We start from the raw sequence: 27,211 nt of genomic DNA, 5'->3' as shown, positions 1-27,211 counted from the left end.
ACGAACAGATCTAACCAAGGCTCTCCCCAATGCTGAAAGAGTCCTTTGGAAACACCATTCGTGATCGGCTATGCATCGATGGCTGAGTTTGTCTGCTCTGGCATTCAGGAAGCCCGCCAGATGTTGAACCACCAGGGTAATGTCCTGATGTTCCAGCCATGTCCAGAGGTATAGTGCCTCCTGACAAAGGGTCCAGAACCCTACTCTGCCTTGTTTGTTGCAATACCACATGGCAGTAGTGTTGTCTGTGAACATTTGCACTACTTTCCCTTTGAGAGAGGGAACAAATGTTTTCAACACAAACCTCATCACCCGGAGCTCCAGAAGATTGATATGGAGCCCAGACTCTGCCAGAGGCTTCTGATCTCCGCCTCTCCCATGTGGCCGCCCCAACGCAGAAGTGACACATCTGTCACTATCGATAGATCTGGCTGGGGAAGGGAGAGGGATCTTTCGTGGACCCAAAGCGGATTTGAAAGCCACCATTGCAAGTCTTTCGCAGTCCACACCAGAATCTGGACCATGTCCGAGAGATTTCCCTGATGCTGCGCCCACTGGAACTTCAAGTCCCACTGCAGAGCCCCCATATGCCATCTGGCATGTGTTACTAGCAGGAAGAAGGAGGCCATGAGGCCCAGTAGCCTCAGAGTCAGTCTCACCAAAACTCAAGATGGAGGCTGAAAGATCATAATCATAGTCTGAATACCTTGGGCTTGCTTTTTGGAAGGATAAGCCTGAAACTGCACTGTGTCCATAACAGCTCTGATGAAAGGGAGCGTCTGAGAGGGAGTCACGTGTGACTTTGGGACATTGATAGTGAACCCCAGCATGTGCAGGAGGCTCGCTGTTGTGTGAAGGTGGGAGATTACTTTCTGGGGTGACTCTGCCTTCAACAGCCAGTCTTCGACGTAGGGGAAGCCTGATATCCCTAACCTGCGCAGATGAGCTGCAACCACCTGTAGTGAATCCTATCTTGTTTTAATGGGAAGCAGGAGTTAGCTTAGCCTTCTGGCTTGCAGACCTGTGCCCCAGTGCCCCAGTCACCCAGTGACTTTTACCCTACTTAGCTTTCTCTGTTTTAGTGAAATTATTTAATTATATCTTTCCAAGATGGCTGGATTGTTTTTAGTTAGGACAATGTTTTAGTTTCCATCTATCAGTGCCTCTCTGCTAAGGCGTCACTATCAGCGCCAGAGATAGATAAGATGTAGGTATTCACATCTGGTACTTTCCCAAGTTTTGCCTTTGAAGAATTGTTCATGTAATTGCCACCCCAAGCATGTCTTGTTATCTATTGTTTGGAAACAGACCTATGTCAAGGGTCCAAGTAGAACTGTATAAATGCACCTAACAGACAGATAGACAGAGGGATTTCGACCAGATGCCTTCACTGCTATCGATGCTGCACGTCGCGTTGACGCTGACCCAGTCTTCGTGTCCCTACAGATTCTGAGCTAGAGACCTCATTCCAAGGTAACGAGGGTTGGGGGTCTCTTCTCATGGACATGGCATTGGCAGATTAGGTTTAACATTCCTAGCTCTCTTTGGGTTAGGTTCATCATGCTAGAGTATTAGGACATTTTCATATCTCATGTCACTTCATGTTATTGCAAGATGGTGGGGGTCTTTGTACTGACTCTCGTTTTCACAATCATGGAATCAATCTACAAACAGTGCATTCTATTATGGGAAAAGTACCCATAGAGCAAGATAAAAATCTGTTCTGGATTGCCCGGAAAACAAATCAGCTGGAACCACAGGAAAAACATAGAATTCTCACAGCGTGCTTGCCCTTCGGGATGGTTCCCTCGGTGGATGACTGTGCCTCCTGGGGTACAGTCTTCGCTGCAATATATACTACCGTACATGGTACCCCTACACTTGCCAGTTTACAGGAAGTGTTAAAACAAATTCAAAATAAACACAGGGTTGCACCAGCCCTAGATTTAGGGATGAAATTAATACGTAACTTCGGCGCAGTATCCTCAATCATACTTAGTAATATTAAAGGGGAAGCGGTAGCACTGACTATATTCTAGCACCTCTGAGGGATTCCACATTTGGACCAGGAGAAACAGCTACTGAAAATTATCTCCGACACCTATCCCAGTATAGGACGGGATAGTTTGGGAGCCAAGCCGAAAAAGCTAGAAATACAGAGTACCACCCCTAAGGAAGGTACTAAACAAGCACAGGAGGCTTCAACAAAGTGCTGAGATAAACAAAAACAATTTAAAGACAGACAAAATCTGAGAGGAGATTCTCCACACCCGGAGAACTCCGATAGCAGATATGCTGTCAGAAATAGAGAAAATACAAAAGCTCCTGACAGATATACTGATTCACATCCCTCTCGTTCCTTTCAGGACACACTGGATAGACGTAGCGAGAGAGTGGGCCGGTCAGAGCGACTTCCTGACTACATGAAACAGAGCAAAAGACTCACAACAGTCTTCAGACAAAAAAGAAGACAAGTCCCCACAACAAAAGCCACAGTTTAAAAAGAAAAAGGTGGCAGCACTGTCAATTAAAAATGTCAGTACACTTGAGAACATTGCTGAAGAACAAGACCTGGGCAGTGACACTGTTAGACAGTGCAGCAGAGGTCACAATATGTCGTCAGAGTCTGAAAGATCATCTGGATGCGACAGCAACTAGCGATTACATTACAGTTGAGACTGTGGACGGGTGCGTTCTCCCACCCAACAGGGTTTATAATCTAAATATCCAAATTGAGGGAGCCAGAGTGCACAATTAGTGTGATATTCTGGGATGAATTTAATTGTCATATCCTGCTGGCCGAGAGGGACTAGCCACCCTGCACGTGTCTAAGCTTCCACATGGGGAAGATGTCATTTTGCCTTCTTTCTCTAATCTTGTTCCAGAAGCGATAAAATAAGCCTACGCTGTCAATTGGGCTTTAGCTGTAACACAATCATGTAGGTTAGGACGAGGACTCACCTTGTCATGTAATACCTATCAGGTCTACACCCCAGCTTCAGCCACAATATCCTGTTAAACATGAAGCTAAAGCTCAGGTGAGGGAGATCCTCACTCAGCTCGAGTACCAGGGAGTTTTTGAGCCCTGTGTCTGCAATGAATAACCCGTTATTACCCGTTGCAAAACCCGACCATTCTTACAGAATAGTCTTAGATTACACAGATTTAAACAGTCATACATACACATACACTATACAAAATTCACATAGCACAGCAGCAATTAATAACATAGTGCGCAAAAAATACAAAACAACGTTGGATATCTCCAACGTTTTTTTCTGCTAGAAGTTAGTACACGAAAGTTGGGACCTGAGTGCATTCTCATTTGGCTTGTTTGCCCCAAGGCTATAAGAACAGCCCAGGGCTGTTCTCAGCCGATGAAAAATCAATATTACATGATATTAATCCTGAGGCGTTGTCCTACGTGGATAATATCTATCTCACAGAGGACGACCTCAACATTCATCTTCCTAGGGTCGATCAGATAATTTTAGGATTCACAGAACTTGATTACAAATGTAATTTTAGGAAAACAAAAATAGCCTTTCTCAGCGTATTGTTCCTGGGATTCGAGGGCAAGAGTCTGGCCCTGCACTTTCTAGAAAAATGTGCTCAATTCCAGCCACCAAATACAATCAAGAAACTCCAGTCTTTACTTGGTTTCTTCAACTTTGGCAGAACATATATTCCTGACTATGCACAACGTATCAAGCCACTTTATGATCTAATACGCCCTGATTTTTCTAACAGACACTGGACACTTGCACACACATATCCTTAGGGAATTGCAAAATGACATGCTAAAAGCAAAACACTTGCACACCTGTGACAACAAAACACATTTGATTATCAGAATAATTGCTGTTGCCATTGGATTTACTTATGTCACCTTTAATGAGGGCGACACGGTGCCCATAGCATATAAATCGCATTTATACTCCAATGCAGAACAACGTTTTGCACCCACAGAAAAAATTCTAATTGCAGTTGTCTGTCATTAAGGAGAGCCCACTTGCCCAAGGAAAAAGCATTATCGTCGTTACCCCAGTCCTAGCCTTAGAAACCTTCACCAAAGCAAACATTCCTATCGCTAAAGCATTACATCCATGCTGCATTCAGTGGGCACCCTCCCTGACTGCCACTGATGTTGATTACATCTTTGATCCAAAACTTCAGACAAGAATTTCTCCAATACGAACAGGAGTACCCCGCTCCTCTAGATATCTTGCTACTTGACAGATACCATGCTGTCATTTACACTGATGGTTCAGCACAACCGGCTGTAGGTACTAAACATCAATACTCAGCTGCTTGCGCAGCTGTGAGTGGAGTGATGAAGGATGGTGTATTTCACCCTCACAATACCCACACACAGACCCTAGGGGTTTGCACAGCTCAGCTGGCTGAACTCAAGGCCTTTATTTTAGCACTAGAACACACAGCCAGGATTACTGACTTTGATTGTCTGTGACTCACACTACTGCGTCCAGTCCTACAATTATTATCTTAATCATTGGCGACTGAACGGGTTTAGAGACTTCAAAGGGAACACCATAAAACACAGAACACTGTGGGGGAGGTTGGCTGATCTCAAGACTAAGCTACCTTATATCCATGTAGTACATACATTGGACCACCAACGTGTAAGAGTACATGTTATTGGCAATACTTTGGCTGATGAAGCGGACAAATCTGCAGTAGCTACGGCTTCTGTGGCTGCAGTGACTCATTCTCAGACGAGATGGGATAATGAAATTTTGACTGCCGTAAAATCTTCGGCTGAAGACAAGTCTCTTCTGAAAGCATACCCTACATGCTGGTATTTCGGCCACAGTAACACTCTTACAGAAACGCTTCTGGTGGCCAGGTCTATACAAACAGACAAAACAGCATGTCCTTTGTTGTGACATTTGCCAGCAAATTAAGGGCTCCAACATCAAACACCCACAGCAGACATCCCTGTTAGTGTCCAACAGGCCGCTACAATGTGTGTACCTGGACCATTGTGGTCCCCTTCAACCTGATGTTGTATACAAATACAACTTAGTTGCTCTACGTTCTTGTTCTAGATTCCTGTGGGTGTGGCCTCAGTGGTCGGCTGACACTCGGAGTGTTATAAAAGTCTTGCTGATCTTTATCGTTTCATATGCGGTTGCAGCATTCCACTCGGACCAGGGCCCTGTCTTTGCCTCCAAGGCATTCAGGGACACAATGGGTTTTGAACTCTATTACTCCTCCCCATACCATCCCGGGGGAAATTCTGTTGTGGAGAGGAAGAATTGTGATCTAAAGCAGTCGGTAATAGCTAGAGCATTAGGTTCTGGTCGCAGCAGGCTTCATCACCTATGTGGGGTCCAGACAGCACAGAATAATCAGCCAAGAGGGTCCTTGGGGGACACACACTTCCTATGAGGTTCTCTTTGGGATACCTATGTATGTCCCAGATCTTAATGGCCCTGGTTTGGTGGCAGCAGATACACCTTTTGACTTAAATTAACATCTCACTGTCTTACAGGAGCTTCAGCAAATTTTGTGAGGAAAAATCAACCGCCAGTACTGCCACCTTAGGAATAAGGGATTTACCAACAACTTCCACTGGCTGGATTCCTAAAGTTGGGGATCTGGTTCATAAGAAGATCAATGTGAAAAAGGAATTCAGCCCATCCTACAGAGCACCGGTCCCAGTCCTGGAAATACAAGGTACCAGAACTGTCATGATTAATTTCCATGATGACATCAAACTAAACTATGTGGCCGATCCTGCACAGTAGACACCGAAGTCCCTTGGGTAGTTCTCGGTTCCCTCGCACTACCCAACAGGACATACCTCTTCAAAGCAGAAATTAACAACATTACTTCTGACTACACAAGCATGTCCAACGATGCTACAAACACCTCCTCGACCGTGGGGAGGGTGGAAAATGAGCTCTTGCTGATTCCAGCTGCCACTTCAATGACAACACCTGTCCAAGATTTTGTTGTTTTCTACACCAACACAACACAAACTGACAACATCATCTACTATGAGCCTCCACGCGACGTGGAGCCATCCACCGGTAATGCACCTGCTCCTGCGTTTGCAGAGACTGCGTCTGGTTACTCCATCGACATTGATGACTTTACTTCAGATTCAACCACTCCTGCAATTGAAAATGTTTTAAAGACACGTGAACTGTATCTATGGCTTAAAATAAATATTTAATTCACTCATGGAACTATTTATGGTTCAGCTTGACATTTTTTGCATTATTTCTATGGATTAGTTTTGTGACTGTTTTCTTCTTGCTTATAAATGGTCATTACCTTCCTGAACGCTCCTCTATTGAACCTGTGGGTGAAGTCCTAACTCCATTTCATTCCTCACATAAGGTCCAAAGAGACTTGTCCCTTGTGAACATTTCATCTATACCAATTCCTGGTGGGATTGTGTGGGATAAAGTTCCATTTGGAATATATGTGCCTACTGAGGTCATTCAAATTCCATATGTCTTCAAAATTTCTATGACTGATGTAATTACACCTGGTGTTGTATCTGATGACTGGGATGTGCAGACAGTTGATTCAATGTTAACTGAAATGAAGGACTATTCAGAATTTGAAAGTGATTATGTATACACCAATACAAAGAATTATGGGGAAATGTTCTGCTATAACTGAGGACATTACTACCTGCACTGTGCAACTAGACATAGTTCAATAGTTAATTACACACAGTGGGAACACTGTTCAACTCCACCTGTGGGGAGCCCACAACATTATTCAGACAAATTCACTTATTTTTCTGGGCATGACACAAAAAATCCAGAGTTATATTATTTCAAGTTACCTCCTTCCAAAATTAGAAAACTTTTGCTAACTGATACAAAACTGATTTATTCAGATTGCTTTGTTTCTCGTTTTGCCGTTGAAGGTTACCAATACTGGAAGAACACTATTGATTTAACGAGTGTATGGGGAAGACAAGATTGGCAAATACAAGGTAGGGAAGCTTTATTTAGAGTGTGCCTTATTCCTGTGCAGATGATCTTTTTAAATGACACCTTTCAGCAGACATCCTGTCTGGGATTAGCGAAAATGAAAGAAATGATTACACCCAGTTCCCCACACCGGCAAAGTTTAATAACTGGCAATCCTTACTGAATGTCACTGAGGAAGAACTAGATGCAAAGGTTCAGTCTGGTATCTATAACTCTTCACTTTCCAGTCCCCATCGGGTGGTTCCTATGGCCAATGGACACAAATGGGCATCAGGCATGTTTTGTGAATTCCACAGGGGGTTTCAAGATTAGCTTGCCAGACCCTCGCTTTGTCTCGGGTCAACAAATGGCTATAGTTGCAACATACAGGGCCTCATTCCGAGGCCGGCGGGCACCTCCATATGGCCGCTCCGCGGTCAAAAGACCGCGGAGGCCATTCTGGCTTTTCCCCTGGGCTGGCGGGCGACCGCCAGAAGGCCGCCCGCCAGCCCAGCGGGAAACCCCTTCCCACGAGGAAGCCGGCTCCGAATGGAGCCGGCGGAGTGGGAAGGTGCGACGGGTGCAGTTGCACCCGTCGCGAATTTCAGTGTCTGCTAAGCAGACACTGAAATTCTTTGTGGGGCCCTCTTACGGGGGCCCCTGCAGTGCCCATGCCATTGGCATCGGCACTGCAGGGGCCCCCAGGGGCCCCACGACACCCCATACTGCCATCCTGTTCCTGGCGGGCGAACCGCCAGGAACAGGATGGCGGTATGGGGTGTCGGAATCCCCATGGCGGCGCAGCCAGCTGCGCCGCCATAAGGATTCCTGAGGGCAGCGGAAAACCGGCGGGAGACCGCCGGTTTTCCCTTTCTGACCGCGGCCAAACCGCCGCAGTCAGAATGCCCTTGAGAGCACCGCCAGCCTGTTGGCGGTGCTCTCGTGGTCGTTGACCCTGTGTGGGTAAACTGTGCTAACAGTGGGTAGAGTCTAACATGTTAGCTGCAGTTAAGGAACATCTTAATACTCTTTCTGAAGATATAGATTTGCAGGACTTCTTGTTAGCTCCTAGAAAGCCACCCTCTAAAAGATTCACCCATGCCATATATAATGAGATCTGGAAGCTTTCTCAGATAGAAGCTGCTGCACATTTAAGGGAGACAGATAAGAAAAACTTAGAAAAGGCTTTTGCTGTTGTTGACAATGGCATGAACACTCTGTCCAACAGGATTTATTCCCTAACAAACCTAGTGTTGTCTGCAACTGATATTATTCAGACAGACATGTCCTTTTTTTACCATGGACAAAGTCAACTGTGTTCCATCATGCAGTTAGGTTGGACATTACAGAGTCTGAAAAACAGCCAACTTCCATGGAAGTACATTAACGGTAGTGACTTGTTTGCTGCTTTTAATTTATCCAAGGAACAACAGACAATGGCTAAAAGGAAGCGAGTTTCATCATGCTTCACACAGAAAACTTAGAGAAGTAGCCTTTCACAATTGCAGAGAATCCATCGACAGTATGGCTCCTACAAGGCATTATAAATCTGTCCATTTCCACTTTTCGTTTTTCGAAATGCCTGAAACATCTGGGTAGATATGAGCGGTCAGGCAATAGCTATAAAAAAGAAGAGTGTGGGTTGTCCTTTGAATACAAGTGTCTGAACTGGTATTTCTCAGTGGAAGTGAATTTGAGACAACTGTTAGTCATTCAATGATCTCCTAGCAGGTGTCCCTTCATGGCCTTTGAAATGGGGGGGTCGCAAACTTGGCCTGTTTTCTGAAGGGTACTCCCGTCCCTTTGATTTGACCAGCATTACATGTACTTTCAAATGGAAGTTATGTGGTGCTGAGCGACCAAAGCTGTTACAGTATACGACCAGGAATTGCCTATGCAATTTCAGTCTCTAAGATCGTTACGTGTTGAGGACATGTTTTATCTTTCCAACACAAGAGAAAATAGTTTCAGACATGTGGCCTCACATTAATACTGCTAATGTAAATTATGTTAAGCTGAGCAGACTGAAGGCGCTACAAGTTGCGTTGACCTGCTAGATAGATGCATGCTCTCCAGATAGCAAGGTCATCAGCTGAGATACAGTCCCTATTAAATACCAACTTCCCCAAGCACTTTGGAGAGCTGGTATCCAGAATTTAATGCTTCGAGCACTACGGGGATTGTCCATTTCTTTAAGGCTGTTGGGTCTGGATTTGTGTCCATCTTCCAGACTGTCTTCGGAGGCATTCCTTCGGTCATCCATTCACTCTTTTCAAGAGTGTTTGCCGGCTTTGCTATAATTTTGCACTAATAGGCAGGATACTACTGCTATTGCTTCTGATTCGCAGTGGTTGCGCCCTTCCAGCTAAGACAAATGATGGAGCCCCTGCCACCAGCTCAACTGTGCCGTGAATGCATGGCTCAGTTCTTTAATGCTCCATTGCCGGAAGAATTGGAGCGTGACTGGTCACTGTCATTCCGACCAGTCCTTTGGTGTGTTCAGCCAGTCTTTTGCTGCGTGTGGTGCCTCTTCAAACACTTGCCTACATTGTGTCTTGCTGTTTCGCCAGTGCCTCCTGTGGACCAAGAACTGCTCATGTCCCTGATGAGGGTTCAATTATGGTTGTGCCTCTTGAGACAAAGGCTGATTCTTGAGGCTACTTATGAGCCGTCCTTGGTGAACAATCTAGCTCTTTTCGGTGCTGTGGATCGTGCCACTCCTGCAGGTGGACCTGCCCAAGAGACTGCTACGCACTACTGCTCCGTGGATCCATCTGCAAATCCTTTCATCGATCTATCATCTGACGATGTGGCCTCTTTCTTGAGGTCCTTTCCATTCAATGGCTTTGAAGATGCTCTTCAAGATCATGACTACTGTTAAATAGATTAGATGATTGGCTTACATTACCAAATCCAAAGTTTGCATTTATTGTCCTACTTTGGCCTGCTGTGCGTGTCATGGTCATTATGGGGGTCATTCCGACCCTGGCGGTCATTGACAGCCAGGGCCGGGGACCGCAGGAGCACCGCCAACAGGCTGGCGGTGCTCCCAAGGGCATTCTGACCGCGGCGGTACAGCCGCGGTCAGAAACGGAAAACCGGCGATCTCCCGCCGGTTTTCCGCTGCCCTGAGGAATCCTCCATGGCGGTGCAGCTTGCTGCGCCGCCATGGGGATTCAGACCCCCTCACCGCCATCCTGTTCCTGGCGGTCGTGACCGCCAGGAACAGGATGGCGGTGAGGGGTGTCCTGGGGCCCCTGGGGGCCCCTAAAAGATTTTCAGTGTCTGCATTGCAGACACGGAAAATCGCGATGGGTGCTACTGCACCCGTCGCACCCTTCCCACTCCGCCGGCTCCATTCGGAGCCGGCTTCCTCGTGGGAAGGTGTTTCCCGCTGGGCTGGCGGGCGGCCTTCTGGCGGTCGCCCGCCAGCCCAGCGAGAAACACAGAATAACCGCGGCGGTCTTCTGACCGTGTAGCGGTATTCTGTTGGGGGAACTTTGGCGGGCGGCCTCCGCCGCCCGCCAAAGTTAGAATCACCCCCTATATCTCTTTGTATGTTTTTATCTATTTTTATAATATATTTTTAACTATGATTTTTTTGCCATTTGTATTGATTTTAGCTTGTTTTAGTCCAGAGCATTTTAGCTTGGGTTCATTTGCCTTTGGTGGTGTCATCCAATGGTGTCATACTTGTTACGGAAATGGGGAGCGTGTAGTGAATCCTATCTTGTTTTAATGGAAGCAGGAGTTAGCTTACCCTTCTGGCTTACAGACCTGTGCCCCTGTCACCCAGTGACTTTTACCCTACTTAGCTTGCTCTGTTTTAGTGCAATTATTTAATTATATCTTTCCAAGACAGCTGCATTGTTTTTAGTTAGGACAATGTTTTAGTTTCCTGCTATCAGTGCCACTCTGCTAACGCGTCACTATCAGCACCAGAGATAGAATGGATGTTGGTATTCACATTTGGTACTTTCCCACTTTGTGCCTTCGAAGAATTGTTTATGTAATTGCTGCCCCTAGCATGTCTTGTTATCTATTGTTTGGGAACAGACCTACGTCAGGGGTCCGAGTAGAACTGCATAAATGCACCTTACAGACAGATGATCAAAGGGATTCTGACCAGATGCCATCACTGCTATCGAGGCTGCACATTGCCTTGACGCTGACCCAGTCTTCGTGTCCCCACAGAGTCTGAGCTAGAAACCTCATTCCAAGGTAACAAGGGTTGGGGGGCTCTTCTGATGGACATGGCATTGGCAGATGAGGTTTAACATACCTAGCTCTCTTTAGGTTAGGCTCATCATGCTAGGGTATTTCATATCTCTTGTCACTTCATGTTATTGCAAGATGGTGGGGGTCTTTGTCCTAATGACTTATTTTCACAATTCTGTTCTTGCACTGTTCATTATCCTAATCATTGCAGCCCATGCAACGTATCGTAGATTGCAGTTTTGTTAATAAAACCTATTGAAAACTTTACTGCATCGCCTTCATTGCCTTTGTTTGATTGAGACATGTTGCTCATGTGAGAAAGGGTTAATCTCCGCTTAGCCACGACACTCCCTAAGATGTCACACTCTTGAGTCCATGCGTAAAGACTGCCACAAATCACCTTTTACTGTTTGGGTTTTTGGTGAGGTACTGCTTGTGAGCCAGAAGGGTTAGGACAAAAGTTGCGACTTGTTGTAGGAATGGTATAGTCACCTACAAACATAAGTACTGTCATCCTCAAACCAGCAGTCTTGCCTAGAGCAAGAGTCAAATTACAACACACCGCCATCACTTTCGTGAACATCCGAGGGGCGCTGGTAAGGCCGAAGGGGAGCACGGGAAACTGATAGTGCTCGTGACCTTCCACGTCTGTGGGCAAGCAGGATGGGAATGTGAAAATAAGTGTCCTGCAAGTCCGACGCTACCATCCAGTCTCCTGGGTCCAAGGCAGACAGGACCTGAGCCAGGTTGAGCATTTAGAATTTCTCCTTCTTGAGGAAGTAATTGAGGTCCCAAAGGTCTAGGATAGGACATAAGCCCTTGTCCTTTTCAGCACCAGAAAGTAGCAGGAATAACAACCACGACCTACTTCTGGTGCAGAGACCTTCTCTATGGTTCCCTCGGCCAAGAGAGCTGAGACTTCCTGGCAGAGAATTGGCAAATGATCCTCCGGAGGATGGCTGACTGATGGAGGCATGGCTAGTAGGGGAGATTCAAAGGAGAGGGAGTAGCCCCTTCGAATTATCTGCAAAACCCACCTGTTCCTTGTGATAGATTCCCAGTGGGACAGGTGGTTTGGAGGCTGCAGCGGGGGCAGGGGTGGACTGAGCAGACCTCCGGTTCCCTGTCCCACGCCCAAATGGGATTCTGCGTCCGTGGCCACGCAGCGGCTGAACAGCATGGGTGGCACGGAGGCTGGGATGGGGACACGACTGGGACCCCCTTCCTTGGCCACTAAATGGGCGAAAGGTGGACTGTTAGGGGCGAGGGGCAGTGGAAAGGCCAAGGGACTGAGCTGTAGCCTGGGAGTCCTTGACCCTCTCCAAAGCTGAGTCCGCCTTGTCTCCAAAGAGACAGGAGCTATCAAAGGGCATGTCCATAAGGGCCCGTTGGACATACCTCGAAAAAACAGATGTAAACAACCAGGCGTGGCACCTCAAGGCAAGTCGTCACAACCGATCTGCCTAGAGAGTTAGTCATGCCCAGCCCACATCTGATAGTGAACTTCGCCGCATCTCTCCAATCGGTGACAGCTCGGGAGACAACAGCACGGGCCTCCTCCGGTATCTGCGGCAGAACTTGCTCAACCATATCCAACGGAGAGTGGTTATAGCAGCCCAAAAGGCATGCTTGTTCACATACTGCAGAGCAAGACTGGAGGAAGAAAACATCTTCTTCCCAAATTGTTCCAGCCTTTTTGATTCCCTATCAGGGGGCTGGGAAGGGAATGCACCCAAAGAAGAGGAGGCCTGGATGACAAGCCTCTCAGGGGTGGGGTGTTGGGACAGGAACTTAGGGTCGTTCGGGGTGGGCCGATGGCGGCGTGCTATAGTTCTGTTCACAGGAGCCCCTGTGTTGGGTCTGGACCAAGTACCCAAGAGGACATCGGTGAGGGCTTCACTGAATGGTATAAGGGGCTCAGATGTGGAAGCCCCTGGTTGAAGCACCTCTATCAGGAGATTTGACCTCATCTGAACAGTAGGTAGTTCAAGGCCAAGGACCACCACAGATTAATTTGCTCCCTCCGCTGTAACCACGGTAGGAGGAGACAGTATGCCAGTATCTGGAGAAGTGTCCAGGCCACTGGCCACGCCCAACTCCCGTGCCCAGTCCAAATTAGGGTCATACTGGTATTCATAAGGGTCCGGGGACCCCTCCAATCCTTCCCCGAATTCGTACCCATAAGAAAAAGGGTCAGAATCTGACCTGGGGTGAGTAGGCCCCATCGAAGACAGAGACAGTGTCGGCCAATGTCATTCCAACTCCGAGTCGTAGGGGATGAAGACTGGGTCGACATCCATGGTGGGCCCCACTGACATCGGGAGCGTCGACAAACGAACCGGCACTGGGGAAGGTCTCAGTGGTACAACCAGCGTCAGTGCGGATCAGGGAGAGGAGTCCGGAGTGGATCTCGAGGGCCAAAGCCGAAGCAGTCCAGCGCGGAACACAAAGGGCCCCCCCCACTAAACCCCTTAGGCCCAAAGGCACCGTATCGGGGTCGGCCTGCCCAAGAATGAGGCGCATGGCCTCATAAAACTCTTTCAATTGGGCAGGGGTTGCTCCGGCTCCCGGAAACTCAGGGAAGCACGGAGCGGATCCAGAAGCAGACTCCGAAGAAGGAGGTCTCAAGCGTCGCATCAGCTGAGCAACGGGGTGACGTCGGAGGGTGACGGGACCACTTAGACTTCTTCTTCTTACCTGGGCCCAAAGACTTGGAGGAAGAAGAATGGTGGTGGCTCTGCGAGAGGTCTTGAGACCTTCTCCTTGAGCGAAACCAGGACCTACGTGGAGTTGAGCGCCGGGCCGCCGTGAGCTTGAGGGACCGCTCCGTCAAGGCCTTCAAGTGCATGGCCCTGCACTCGGAGCATGACTTCAGGTTGTGGTCACACTCCAAGCACCACAAACAGACCCGATACGGATCATGGCTTGTAACCGGTCTTTGGGACATCGCGACGTGGCAAAAACTCACCAAAAAACTCGACAAAAGACTCAAAATCGGTCAAAAGGAGACTAGGGTAGCTCTCCCTGGATAAGCGCATGGCGCAGAAAGAAAAGAACTGACGTCACTGCGCTGAGGAAGCGTCTATGTACTACTCCCAACGTCATCACGGTGACTACGACGCCAATAATGCCTGTGGAGTGGACCGACACCACCTGCCAATGCGCAAGGATATTGTTCAAAGAAAAAATCTCTGGATCCAATCTGACACCTGAGGGAAAATTCTAAGGCAAGGAATCTGCAACTAGAAGTCTCTGTCAGATATCCCTGTTTTATAAAGCGTTCCATAGTGACAGGCAGACTGCTCTGAGCGCAGCATGTACAGCGTGAGAGTAAGAATTAGGGGAACTGCTTTCTGATCTGGATTGGGGACGAGCTCTGGAACTGGTCTGCACCATATCATGCAATAATAGGTTTAAACTCCTACATTGTAACTACCTACAGCTTACCTATGTCAGACCATATATGTTGAATGAGATAGACTGTGCCAGGGGCGCCAGTGATGTGGAGAAGAGGGGGCTACGTTCTTACACCTGGCGTGGGCATGCAATGATGTTCAGGATTTCTGGAGAGAGATTATTCCAAAACTCATAGCTGCCACGGAGCTACAATTCACACTGTCCCTCCATGCCCTGTCTCTTGGGAGTGATACAGGCCCAAGGTGTGGAAGATCCCTTACAAACAGACCCAGCTGGCCCTGCGGGTGGCTAAAAGAAGGGTAGCCATTTGTTTGATGGGAAACCACAATTAGAACATTCAGAAAGACTTGATAAAGTGAGGGGTGCAGAGGAACAGCATGTGCTGCAGAAGTCCACATTGACATGGCTGTTGTGAATTACTCCTGAGAGCTCAGAACTCCTAATCCCTCACCCCCAATATGTAACAGACACTCATACTATGGCACTATGGGGGTCAATATGACCACGGCGGTTAGTGGAAATGTGGCGGTAGCACCACCAACAGGCTAGCGGAACATACCGCTACATTATGAGAATGGCAGATTCTCCACTCATACCGCCATGGCGGTATCGGCCGCTGGGCCGGAGATGGCAATCTCCAGCCCGGCGGCTGGCATAGTACCGCCAGCAGCATTATGAGCCTGCCTACCACCATGGTTTTTGTGGCGTTAGCAACACCACCAAAACCATGGTGGTAGGCCCTACCGGTGTTAGGGAATTCCCCCTCTGATCCTCACACTCACCTCACCCCTATCCTATCCACACACACACTCCACCCCCTCCGATCCTCACACTCACCGCCCACACCCCCACACACGCACACACACGCAGACACGCACCTCGCATACACCCACTCACTCACACTGGCATACATGCATTCATACATGCATACTTCCAGACATGCTCGCACACATTCTTACAGCGATCACACTGACATGCAGACATGCACTTACTTTACCATTCTTACATGCATTTACTCACACGCATACAACCACGCAAACACAACACACAGATGCATTCACACATACAGTCACATATTCATGCACACACTCAGAAATGCGCATACAACACCCCCACCCTCCCACACCCCCCATCTGAAGCCCGACTTACCTTGGCCGAGGAGGGCTTCCGGCAGGGAACGGGAAGGGGCGCTGCTTCTGCCAGTAGAGCCCCGCCAGCAGAACACCACCAGGCCATATCACAGGTCATGATACGGCTGGCGGCGATGTACTGGCATGGCGGTGCTGGTGGTAGCAGTGCCAGCTTACCACCATCCGCCAGTACGATCACTGACAGATTTCCTCCCTTCTTGTGGCAGAAGTCAGGCAGTGATCATAGTATGGCGGACAGATGGTAGCCGCAGTGACGGTATTTTAGCGGCAGTAGGTGTTTTTTACCTCCATTGTTATAATGAAGGCCTATATGTTTGTTTTAGATTTTGTGATTGTTTTACATTCCAATACTATGAGTGAAAATCTGAAAATAAAGTTTTAAAAAAACAAAAAAAACAGTATCTGTATTTCAATGCAGGCACAGTGCGTCCCCTGCAATACATTTTTGCAATGTTGTGTGGTTAAAATAAGAGACTTGCTGAAAACGTGTTACTGATAGGCACTGCATGTTTATACTTGAATGATTTTTCAACAGCACCCCAGTTAAAACATCACATGATGGCAATAGAGCTAAACTCCATTCCTAAAATGTGAGACTTAAACCTTTTTCGCATAATCAATCGCAAAGCCATTAATTCCAGATAAACACAGTTCAGTCCTCTATTATGATATTTTATAGCAGCATTTATGAATAAAACCCTAAAATAGCCATGTCCTTTGAAACGGTATAGAACTTCGTTAGTAAGTGAATGCATTTGAAATGGTAGTTTACAGGAGATAACATGTTAAAATTGATCTCTCATGTTAAATCGTTGTGTGATGCACTTTATCAAAAATTCATACCTTTCTTTGCTTGGTTTATTATTGATATCCCCAATAATGTGAATTTCTGCAAATTTTATTCTGAATTTGTTAAGAAGTGAAGCCATCCTGAAAGCAAAAAAGTACATTTGAATATGATTAATACAACTGCTCACTGAATTACAGTAACAAACACATGCAAACAATATCTCCACAGTAAATGTTTAACTGCCAAATGAACTCCTAATTTTGTGTTTGTGTGTTTTCTACTTGTATTCCCTGTGCATGCTCTGCTGTATGACAAGTAAAAGTTTTTAATGAAGAATATTTATAATGCAAATAAGTGATTGAATTAATGAATAAGGCATTTATAGATACATTACACAACTAGGTTATCCCTAGGCACTGATGATGGTTGAAAGGTTCATGAAGTAATTAACTGCTTTCCGCTGAAATTGTATGACACCAAGATCATGAATCTGGATGACGAAGGAAAATCAATATTGATTAGTTTAATCTGGTATTCTTACTATATACTATATACTATTTTGCATTTTTATTTGATATTTATATTCATGATCTCCATCACTATATTAGGTGATCCCATGGGCGTGGCTTAGCGCTGGAGAAGATGGTTGTGCCATAATTTGGCTCCATCGCCAAAATTACAATCAACCCTAATCTGGTCATGAATTCGACGACCCTTGTGTGCAGCCTTCCCTGAGAGAAAGGGAAAGGACACTGAAGTAGTGAGGCTCTGAAAAAGCAAACAGAAATAAGGGCGGCAGGCCTGTAGTGGACCTGAAGTGTGAGAGCTGGGCCTACGGCCTGGTGGTGACCGCAGAGAAAACCCTGCAACAGCGTTTGTGTGGGAGAGGCCCTAGCAACAGGCAGAGGCGACCCTGGACTCGGCTGTGGCCTAAGCGAGGTGAACGGTAACCCTGTTCCTTGAGATTGGAGAGGGGTGGGGACACCCAGGAGCCACACTGGGAGAGGCCCTATAATTGGGAACCCGGGGGCCTGATCCAGAGAAACTGCAGCAGAGAAAGGAGCACTGTGGGTGGGGTGGAACCAGATGTATGACTTAAGTCTGTCTGCAAGAGGCAGCAGGAACAGGTTCTAGTCAGGGGGGTTCCCTGATAGGACCTCTAGAGAGGTTGGGCCCTCATTGGGTCCAGTTGATATGCAGAGAAGCCATCATGCTCTAGTACAGAGATTGGAGGGGGGGCCTACGTGCGATGACTGACACCAGTAGGATTCCCCCCTCACCTCAAGTTACCCACACTGTCTCTGTACCGCCTCTGGGGCCCTTGGCCTTATGAATACTGAGTAGTAAAGATGCAACTTCTTCACACAGGAGCCTTGGAGGAGCGGTGGGAGACACTGTCACATGCGGCGGACAGGAGCCCCAAAGATGATGACGGGACCCCCAGCAGCACACAACAGATGGCTGACAGACATGGTTGGGTGTTGAGGCCTCAAACAAACGCTACTGAATAAAATAGCTAAATATGCTATTGCAGTGACAGTGACGAGTCTGGGACTTCGATGCTGGTGCTACACAGAGGGAAACGTGACAGACGGACTGTAGGGGCCGCGCCACAGGGGAGGTGCTGCCCACCCGTGAACCCTCATTGAGTAAGACAATGGCTCCAGTCAGGGATCTGAAAGGCTTGCTTGAACCCAAGCTAGATGCTGTTATAGTGGATTTCACTCTCCTTACAGCGGAGCTCAAGAAACTACCAGACAAAAAGTCCATGGCAGAAACAGACATTGTCTCCCTACAAAGAAGATGAAAGTACTTGAAGGGAAACCTCAAAGCATGGAGAAAGAACACACTCTTGTGGCAGCAAAGTTTGAGGATCAGGAAGGAAGGAAGAGTGAGGAGAAATAACAGCCGTGTGATGGGGTGTCAGAAAATGTGGAGGGAACCAGGCTAGAGCTCTTTTTGGAGGACCTCATTACTTTCACACACAGACCAAAACAACTCTCTTGCTTCTTCCCAATTAAAGTGGCACACAGGGTGCGATCCCTCCTCCTAAGCCTGGGGCCTCACTAAGGACTATTATTGGGAAAGTGTTCAATCAGAGGGACCACAATGCTACCCTGGAGGCCACCCAAAAACATAGAGATGTGCACTATGAAAACACATCAATTTGCTTCTTTCGGGACTACATGCTAAATGTACAGAGGCAGCAGCGCAGCTCCATGGAAGTCAAAACCACATTGCAAAACATGGAATTGAAATATATGATGCTGTTCCCCACCAAGCAGCATGTCATAGCTGAAGGGAAGGCCGGGCATTTTGCGATGCTTGTAGAGGCATGGGGCTGGTTGGAGGGCATGTGCCACCTAAAGGTAAAGTGGTGGAGGAATGGAGGAGAGGGACGATGGTGGGATGAAGTTGGTGCAACTGATGCAGGACACTGCAAAGAGCAGTTGAGCCATGAATGACTGAGTAGAAAGTTGCTTGGCGCAATGAACACTAGATTCTTGGGGAGGAGTAATCCCGGGCTCCCAGGACACTACAGAGGAGGATTTGTTTGTAAGTAAATCAGGGCGAGGGGTGTTAACCTTGTTCCTTGCTCCCCCTTCAGGGGGTGCATTGTATTGAATGAAACACAGTCCACCCCTACCCTGCGGAATGGGGCAAGGGGCACTCTTGGGGTTTTTACTTAAAATAAGAAAAATGAAAACGAAAGTGGAATGTCATAACTTTTGCTCAATCTATGTTTTTTTCTTAGGCAGCTCAAGCCACACCTAATGCTCAAATTTGATGTCACTGGGGTGACAGGCACTCTGCATGTTGGGGTGGTGGACAGCTCTGAGCCTGCCTCGCAGGTTGGCTGGGGGAGGAGTTGGGTTACTTTTCAGTTGTTTTTATTGAGTGTGCAGATGGTTAGGTTTTGTTGGTCTACAGTGCAGATACATCTGGCAAGGATGGGGACCCGAAGGGAAATGAGGGCTTGCAGCGCTACTGCTGCCTGATTTCCTATGGCCAGTGATGACAGACAGTCACTGCCTTCCTTCTCTTTACAGCAGTCCAATGAAAAAAAGTTAAATGTCTTGACCTGGAACATAAATGGTCTAGGGAGAAAAATCAAGAGGGCAATGATAATGCAATACCTAAAGATGCCCTCCCCAGAGATTATACTGCTGCAGGAGATGCACCTTAAGGGCAATAAATATAAGGCATTCGATAGGTATCCGTTTATACAGATGGCAGATGTAGGCTACACAACGGTCTCAAGAGTTTTGAACATCTGCTCTATAAATGCTCCCGCCCCCCCCACTACATGCACAGACATTAGCTGATTTAAGCACTCTGGTATTGGGAATGCCACTCGGAATACTTATCATGGGGTAGATATGAATGCTATAGAGGACCCTGAAACAGACAGGCTGCACCAGACTGCATCAGTGGAGACAACCAGGCCTTTAATGCCATTCATGACGCCTCTCGGACTGTTGGACTTTTGGCAGGATCACAATGCGCTTGAACATCAATAAACTTACTTCTTGGTGGCACATAATAGCCTCTCTAGGCCAGACCAACGTTTTACACAACACATACATGCACACAGGTTTCAAAATGCAGTGCTTAGGTGTGGGGTATATCCAATCATTCCCTGGTTGGGGTGACATTCTACAGGCAGACGCCCAGAGGGAGTTGTGGTGCTGTAGATCGATCCCTGGTATCTGAAGGACAAGGCCCTGAGAGACAAACTTCGGGAAGTGTCCAAATATTTTCAGGAAAATGTGGGATCTGTGGCCTCGGCTGTGATGTATGGGAGGCATTCAAGACAATGATCAGGGGAAACTCACTCTCAATGATTGTAGGTAGGAAGAGGGACCAGAGGTCCTCCCATGAGATGCTTGTGCCAGGTATGAGTTTACAATGGTGGCAGATGCAGGCTACACAACGGACTCAAGAGGGATGACCCATCAGGTAGGGATGTGGGAAGGGCCTTGTTTTGAACATTTGCTCCGTGAATGCCCCACCCCGACTACAAGCACAGACATAAGCTGATTAAGGCACTCTGGTAGTGGGAATGCCACTCGTAATACTTGTCATAGGGGGAGTTATGAACGCCATAGTGGGCCCTGCAAGACTGGCTACACCAGACTACATCAATAGAGACAACCAACCCTCTAGTAGCATTCCTGATGGCCCTTGGAATGGTGGACCTTTGGCAGGGTTACAATCTTCTTGAACATCAATACACTTACTTGTTGGCAGTGCATAATAGCCTCTTTAGGCTAGACCATCTTTTTACACAACACATACATGCACACATGTTTGAAAATGCTGTGCATAAGGTGCTCTGATCTGATCATTCCTCGGTTGGGGTGACATTCTACAGCCAGACGTCCAGGGGGAGTTGTGCGTTAGATCAATCCCTGGTATCTGAAGTACAAAGCTCTTGAGAGCAAACCGGACATTATTATCAGGAAAATGTGGGATCAGTGGCCTCGGCTGTAATGTATGGGAGGTATACAAGATGATGATCTGGGGACACACACTCTCAATGATAGTTGGAAGGAAGAGTGAGCAGAGATCCTCCCTGGGGATCTTTATGCGCAACATACAGGACATGGAGTTCTGTCTCCTTACACAGGGCAACCTGACCCTCAGACAGTGGCTCCACCTTAAGCCGTACAAGTTAATTGAAGTGGTGGAGCAGGTGGCGTGGGCCTATACCTTGGCCACCCAGTGTCACTCGTACAATGTGGACAAGAAGGCTAGTAAATTGCTAGCATGGTTAGAGAAAAGAGACCAGGGCAGGAACTGGGTACTAGAAATACATGACCACTTTGGGATGGGCGAGACATACTGGCACTGAAATACCAGACCCATTTGGGTCTACTATGAGAAGATATAAACTTCCACCTTCACAATGGCACATGTAGACTGTGTGAAGGTCCTCAGGGACATTCATCTCCAACCCCTTACTATTGAAGACAGGGAGTCTTTTGACAGTCATCTCATGGCGAATGAAGTGGCTATGGCATTGCGGAGCTCACGATGGGGAAGCCAGCGGGCCCAAATGGGCTCCCTTTCGAACTCTATAAAGGCATGCCCAGTAGGATAGTCAAGCACCTCCCGGAGATGTTTCAAGGGGCCTTGGAGTAGGAGGGGAACTATCCTCATAGTGATTCCCAAGAAGGGTAACACTCTGACAGATTGTACATCCTACAGGCCCCTCTCCCTGCTCAATGTCAAGGCCAAGATCCTGGCAGCTAGGCTCTGGAAAGTGATCACTACTTTGAGTCATCTGTACCAATCCGTATTCATGGATGCAGGGACACCAGACTCAACCTGAGATGTTTGTACAGAGTGCTTCATATGACGCAGGACGATGATGCGGATCCAGCAGTAGTGATGTCCTCAGATGCATGAGTGGCATTTGATAGTATAGAATGGACATACCTTTTTGCAGGTCTCCAGTGTCTTGGCTTTGGCCTAAACTATTCTGGCTTGGTGAAGTTCCTGTATGTTTGGCCAGGTGAGGGTGAGAGTGAACAGCACACTGACAGGGCTGTCCATTATCACCAATGATTATTGCACTTTCCCTTGAGCCGCTGGCAGCCTGGGTATGTTAGGATCTTCTGATACAGGGTTTGGTTGGCACAGGGGACTGGGAGGAATGCATATCCTTATATGCAGATGACATATTATTGTACCCCTAGTGGCCCGCCCTGTCAATTGACAGGGTACTCCAGATATTCCATATTTTTGGTGACTATGCTGGATACTGCATCAATTGGGATAAATCTTATATTTTCCCACTGAGGACTGGGGTGCCAGCTGTGCCCATGTGGAATCGTATTCCTGTGGCTTTCAGGGGCTTTACCTGCTTAGGTATATATGTCACTCTGGACAGTACAAACATTTTGAAAAGGAACCTCTATGGCCTTCTAGCCCGGTTCTGCTGCAGTGTTATCCATTGGAGGTCCCTGCCTCTAGCTATCATGGGCAAAGCTTACCTCTATAAGATGATGGCACTGCCGCAATTTTTAAATGCCATTCAGAACACACCTTTCCCAACACCTACAGACTTTTTCCGCAATGAAGATCATGAAATCTATCTGCTGCATCGGAGCAGATTGTGGATAGCCCTCCAAAAGCTCCTAAAGGGGGTGTATGATGGCGAGCCGGCTGTCCCGGACCTACTTAATTTTTAACTCAATTGATTGTGATAAAAGACTGAGTTTATGCAGACCAACATGAACCAGCAATAAGAGTGGACAGAGACGCAATGGGACCACAGAGTTATGCAGCCCTACTATATAGGAGGGGGCGGAGGGAGAGACTCCCCACACACATTTGGACCGTGATGGGTGGTGGATCTTAAAGTATATCAGTATGATGTTCTATGTAGGCATGAGTTTAGGCTATTTTTTAACTGTAGGAAAGTAGAGGCTTTTCTGATGTTCACAGATCTCCAGATCATGGGAGCGTAAACGGAGATTGTCTTCTGGTTTACTCTTTTTTATAATTTTTGTTTCCAGTCAGGTGATGGCTTTGCTCCTTGTGTACTACCATCTGCCCTTGGTGGATAACTCCTGGGCCTTTAATGCAAGTCTTTGGGGGTCATTCTGACCCTGGCGGCCGCCAGAAGCGGAAAGTCGGCGGTCTCCTGCTGACTTCCCGCTGCTCGGGGGAATCCTCCATGGCGGCGGAGCGCGCTCCGCCGCCATGGGGATTCTGACACCCCCTACCGCCATCCTGTTCCTGGCGGGTCTCCCGCCAGGAACAGGATGGCGGTAGGGGGTGCCGCGGGGCCCCCGTAAGAGGGCCCCACTGTGTATTTCAGTGTCTGCAATGCAGACACTGAAATACGCGACGGGTGCAAACTGCACCCGTCGCACATACCCACTCCGCCGGCTCCATTCGGAGCCAGCTTCCTCGTGGGTTGGGGTTTCCCGCTGGGCTGGCGGGCGGCCTCCTGGCGGTCGCCCGCCAGCCCAGCGGGAAAGCCTGAATGGGCTCCGCGGTCTTTCGACCGCGGAGCGGCCATATGGCGGTTCCCGCGAGGCGGGCGGCTTCTGCCGCCCGCCTCAATGAGAATCACCCCCTTAGTGTCTGGGGGCTTTGTAGCTGACAAAACTGGTACCGAAGACAAAGCGAGCCTGAAGGGGATGACAGTGTAGTTCCATTATGTTTGGGGAGATGTGATCGAACTTTTTGAGGACTTCAATGTGATCCGCTGTAAGGTACTTGATAAATGGGATCTTTGTGTGCCCAATCTGTAAGAGGAGTGGCCAGAGAATTATGGGCCACATGTACTGAGGTAATTGTTTGCTATTACCAAAAGCAAAATTTACGTTTTGCTATTTGGTAATCACAAACACCAATGTATAAATGTGTCTGGCACATTTTGCGATTCCCAATGAGCCGCAAGTAGACCTAGCTCATGAATATTAATGAGGTAGGTTTCGGTTTGTGACCCTTTGGGAATTACTAAAATAACAGGGATGATGGTCTGCTAGGGTCAGCAGACCAACATGTCTGTGACTGCTCTTAAATAAAAAACGTGTTGTTTTTTCACTTTTTAAGAACAGGTGGGCCGTGGGACCATTGCCTGCTCTTAAAAATGTTTTACAAACATTCAGAAAGGGAAAGGGATCCCTTGGTGACCCCTCCCCATTTGTGAATGGATTCCCACCTACTTAAGGTAAGTGGTCAAATGTGAATGTTTTGCGAACGCATTTCCGTCCCAAAATATTCACACATACCCCTGTGATTCGGCATAAGGAAGGGACGCCCTAAACACAACACTTTCTAAAACCCAATTTGCAATTCGGTAAGAGGTTACTGAATTGCAAAGAGGACTTTGTACATCTCAGAAAGCGTTTTTGTGTTTGCAAATGGGCCGATTCTGCGAATCAGCTCATTTGCGTCCACAAAAAGGCTTTGTACATGTGGCCTTTACATTCAAAAGTGGTTTTCATTCATACATTGTTAATTTTTAGTGAATTTACATGCATGTAGATATGCACTTCCCGCATTTTTCTGAAAACCTCTAACATAAACCAATAGGGCTCTGATGTAAATGGTGTTGAAATGTGTCAATTTTTAAAAAGGAGCATGCAGTAATGCGTACCATTCATGTTACATGAAAAATATACTAGTGTGAGAAAAATATGCATTGCACCGTTTGTTTTCCTAACACTGCACATACATAATAGGTTAGGATATTGGTAAGTCACCATTTTAGTACACCATCAACATATAGGCATACATTTCATCATATTTACTTTATTATGTGAACACCTCTAGAGTCATAGATTAGACAGATCAAAATTTGCCCACATCACTTTAGGTACGTTTTTATATATTATTTAGTAAGTGAATATTTGCAAGTGAATACAAAAGTAGACGTTTTGGCTTTAATGGCATACATGGCATGCATGCATGTATACACAAATATACATAGATACTTCTAGATACAAATAGAAATATTGTTTTTCTATACGGATTCCTCATATTTTACCACCTTGGGTTGGAGGTGTTTTGTTCACTTTTTGCACATGAATTCTATCGCACTTAGTCGCAAATATATATGTACCTGTAAAATATTCTTCACTACTTAGAACCTTTGGTTAAAAAGTGTTTTTATCACTTAAGCTTTGGGTTGATAAACTATAGTGCAGCATCTTTCTGTCCTATTGCCACACCCAACAGGATATGAAAAAATATGGAAATGCAAACCAATACATATAAAATAACTAATCGTACATCCATCTGTTGTAAGGCATTTGCTTACATGAGCAGTTCATTAAATTACTACATGACAGTATGTTTTAGATATGTTGCAATCTAATGTAAGGGCTGTTAACAGCAGCAAACATGAAGTATATTTACGCCAGTTTGTCATCTTCAAGGCGGTGAACCTTTCCTCCGATGAAGATCCTCAGTTTGCAATCCTTCCACTTTTTTCGGGTAGTGAGAATGTAAGGGATGAGCAGTGTTAAGCCTACAAATAAGCATCAACAGACAGAATTCACAATCAGTAAATAAATGAGAAAGTGCATTTGGACCTTCTGGTAATTATTACATTCAAAAATGTTGATGTAGATTTCATAGTACAACATCTAAACATGTAAGTGGACTGTTAACGTTAGGCTTGAAAAAGAAAATCATTGTCCACAAATATCATCTTTCCATGTATTTCTTGAGACTCGAAAAGTTGTCCTTTTTTCTTTCAGACAATGTTTACTCACTGATGGATTAAAAATTATTGAGAACATATCCTTGTCAATTATCCTCACAAAACCAGACACGATCTAACTTGCCACATAGAAACGATTTTTTAAAATGTATTTACTATTTCATATTTTCGCTAGTGCACCCAGAGTAATAGTGTGCTTAATTTATAAAAACAAAAAAGCAAATAAAATAATATAGCTCAACTTCTTCATATTTTATTTGATCAGTGTTGCTGAACTTCATTCTCAACTTTACTGCCTCATATGAATTCCGTTATTCTTTATTTTCTGAAATTCCTAATTAACTAAACTAAAAACCAAGTCATTTCAGTGGACTCTCTCGCAGATGCACACAGCAGAGATCAGATGCACACAGCAGAGATCCCCGTTCCCCACCGTTGCGCCTGCATAGTTTGTAGTTCACATTTGCCATCATCAGACAGGACTGAGCCAGGCCCACCACAAGGTACTGGCTTGGCTTTAAGGGCTCGTGCTGTGACCCGAAAATATTAGGGTTATAAATCATGCAAGAGCATCTCATCAAAATAATATAGAACCTCTTCAAAATAAAAAAAATGTATTTCTTTAACATAGGGAATCGTTTCACCCTAGAACATCAGATTATGTCACTGTATCAAGATCTATTTATTAAAAGTGATAGTTTTTAAACATTAACTTAAAAACATTCCTGCCCCGACTCCCGTCCTCCTGACAGTGCCATTAGTGAACTAAGAGGGAGCCAGATGTCCTGAATACTCTATATCCTGGGTACTCGCAAACATTTGCCCAGGGGCCAAAATGTTTGCTCAGTGGTGTGACTGAGGGCCGCACTGGTGCCGGAAAGGTGGTGATCAAGGGGTTGGGAGGGAGTTGTTAAGGTGGGTCCCCTGCCCTGATGTCGTATTGTGTCCTTGAACACATAAAGGTTCAGTCTCTTAGCACTCATGCACATAAGCACTCTTTTAGCCAAACCAGTGCATTTCGATCTCCATGGGGACAATTATTCTGCAAGATCTTCATCGGGGCTATAGCCATTTTAATTCAATACAGTAGGGTATGCCTAAAAAAGGACCATTGTACAGACATTAATGACATTTTTTTGTTTTCCTTTGGCAACAATGTGTGCCTACCAGTTCCCCTTAGTGTGGGCCTTGGTACAGTGTGTACACAAAAACATCACTAAAGTCATTAAATAATGTATTACCCAGACTGTTAATTCCTTCACCAAAAACATACAATGATGCCAGTTAAAATAGGACTCTCACCCAGTTGCTGGACCAATTCTCGCTGTGGAAGTAGAGGAGGTAGAGAAATGACAATTTGCTACAGATTTAGGCCCATGTTTATACCTTTTTAGTGCCGCATTTGTGTCTTTTTTGACACAAAAACAGCGCAAACTTACAAAATACAATTGTATTTTGTAAGTTTGCTCCACTTTTGCATCAGAAAGCGGCG

General features: G+C 46.5%; 1 protein-coding gene across 3 annotated transcripts in view; it reads right to left on the bottom strand.

The window, feature by feature from the left end:
* The window catches only part of SLC12A1 (solute carrier family 12 member 1), a 372,378-nt gene that overhangs the window by 42,746 nt on the left and 302,421 nt on the right, over nucleotides 1–27,211 (bottom strand). For all 3 annotated transcript variants that reach the window (XM_069222497.1, XM_069222494.1, XM_069222496.1), the window contains exons 23-24: nucleotides 25,413–25,524; nucleotides 16,586–16,672 (exon numbers count right to left, since the gene is read on the bottom strand). In XM_069222497.1, coding sequence (XP_069078598.1) covers nucleotides 16,586–16,672; nucleotides 25,413–25,524 — 199 coding nt within the window. The remainder of the gene's footprint in view (nucleotides 1–16,585; nucleotides 16,673–25,412; nucleotides 25,525–27,211) is intronic.

Source organism: Pleurodeles waltl, chromosome 3_1 (genome assembly GCF_031143425.1).
Source record: "Pleurodeles waltl isolate 20211129_DDA chromosome 3_1, aPleWal1.hap1.20221129, whole genome shotgun sequence".
In the NCBI taxonomy this organism is placed as follows: Eukaryota; Metazoa; Chordata; class Amphibia; order Caudata; family Salamandridae; genus Pleurodeles; species Pleurodeles waltl.
The sequence above is the reverse complement of the archived record's forward strand: the minus strand, read 5'-3'. Positions and strand labels throughout refer to the sequence as shown.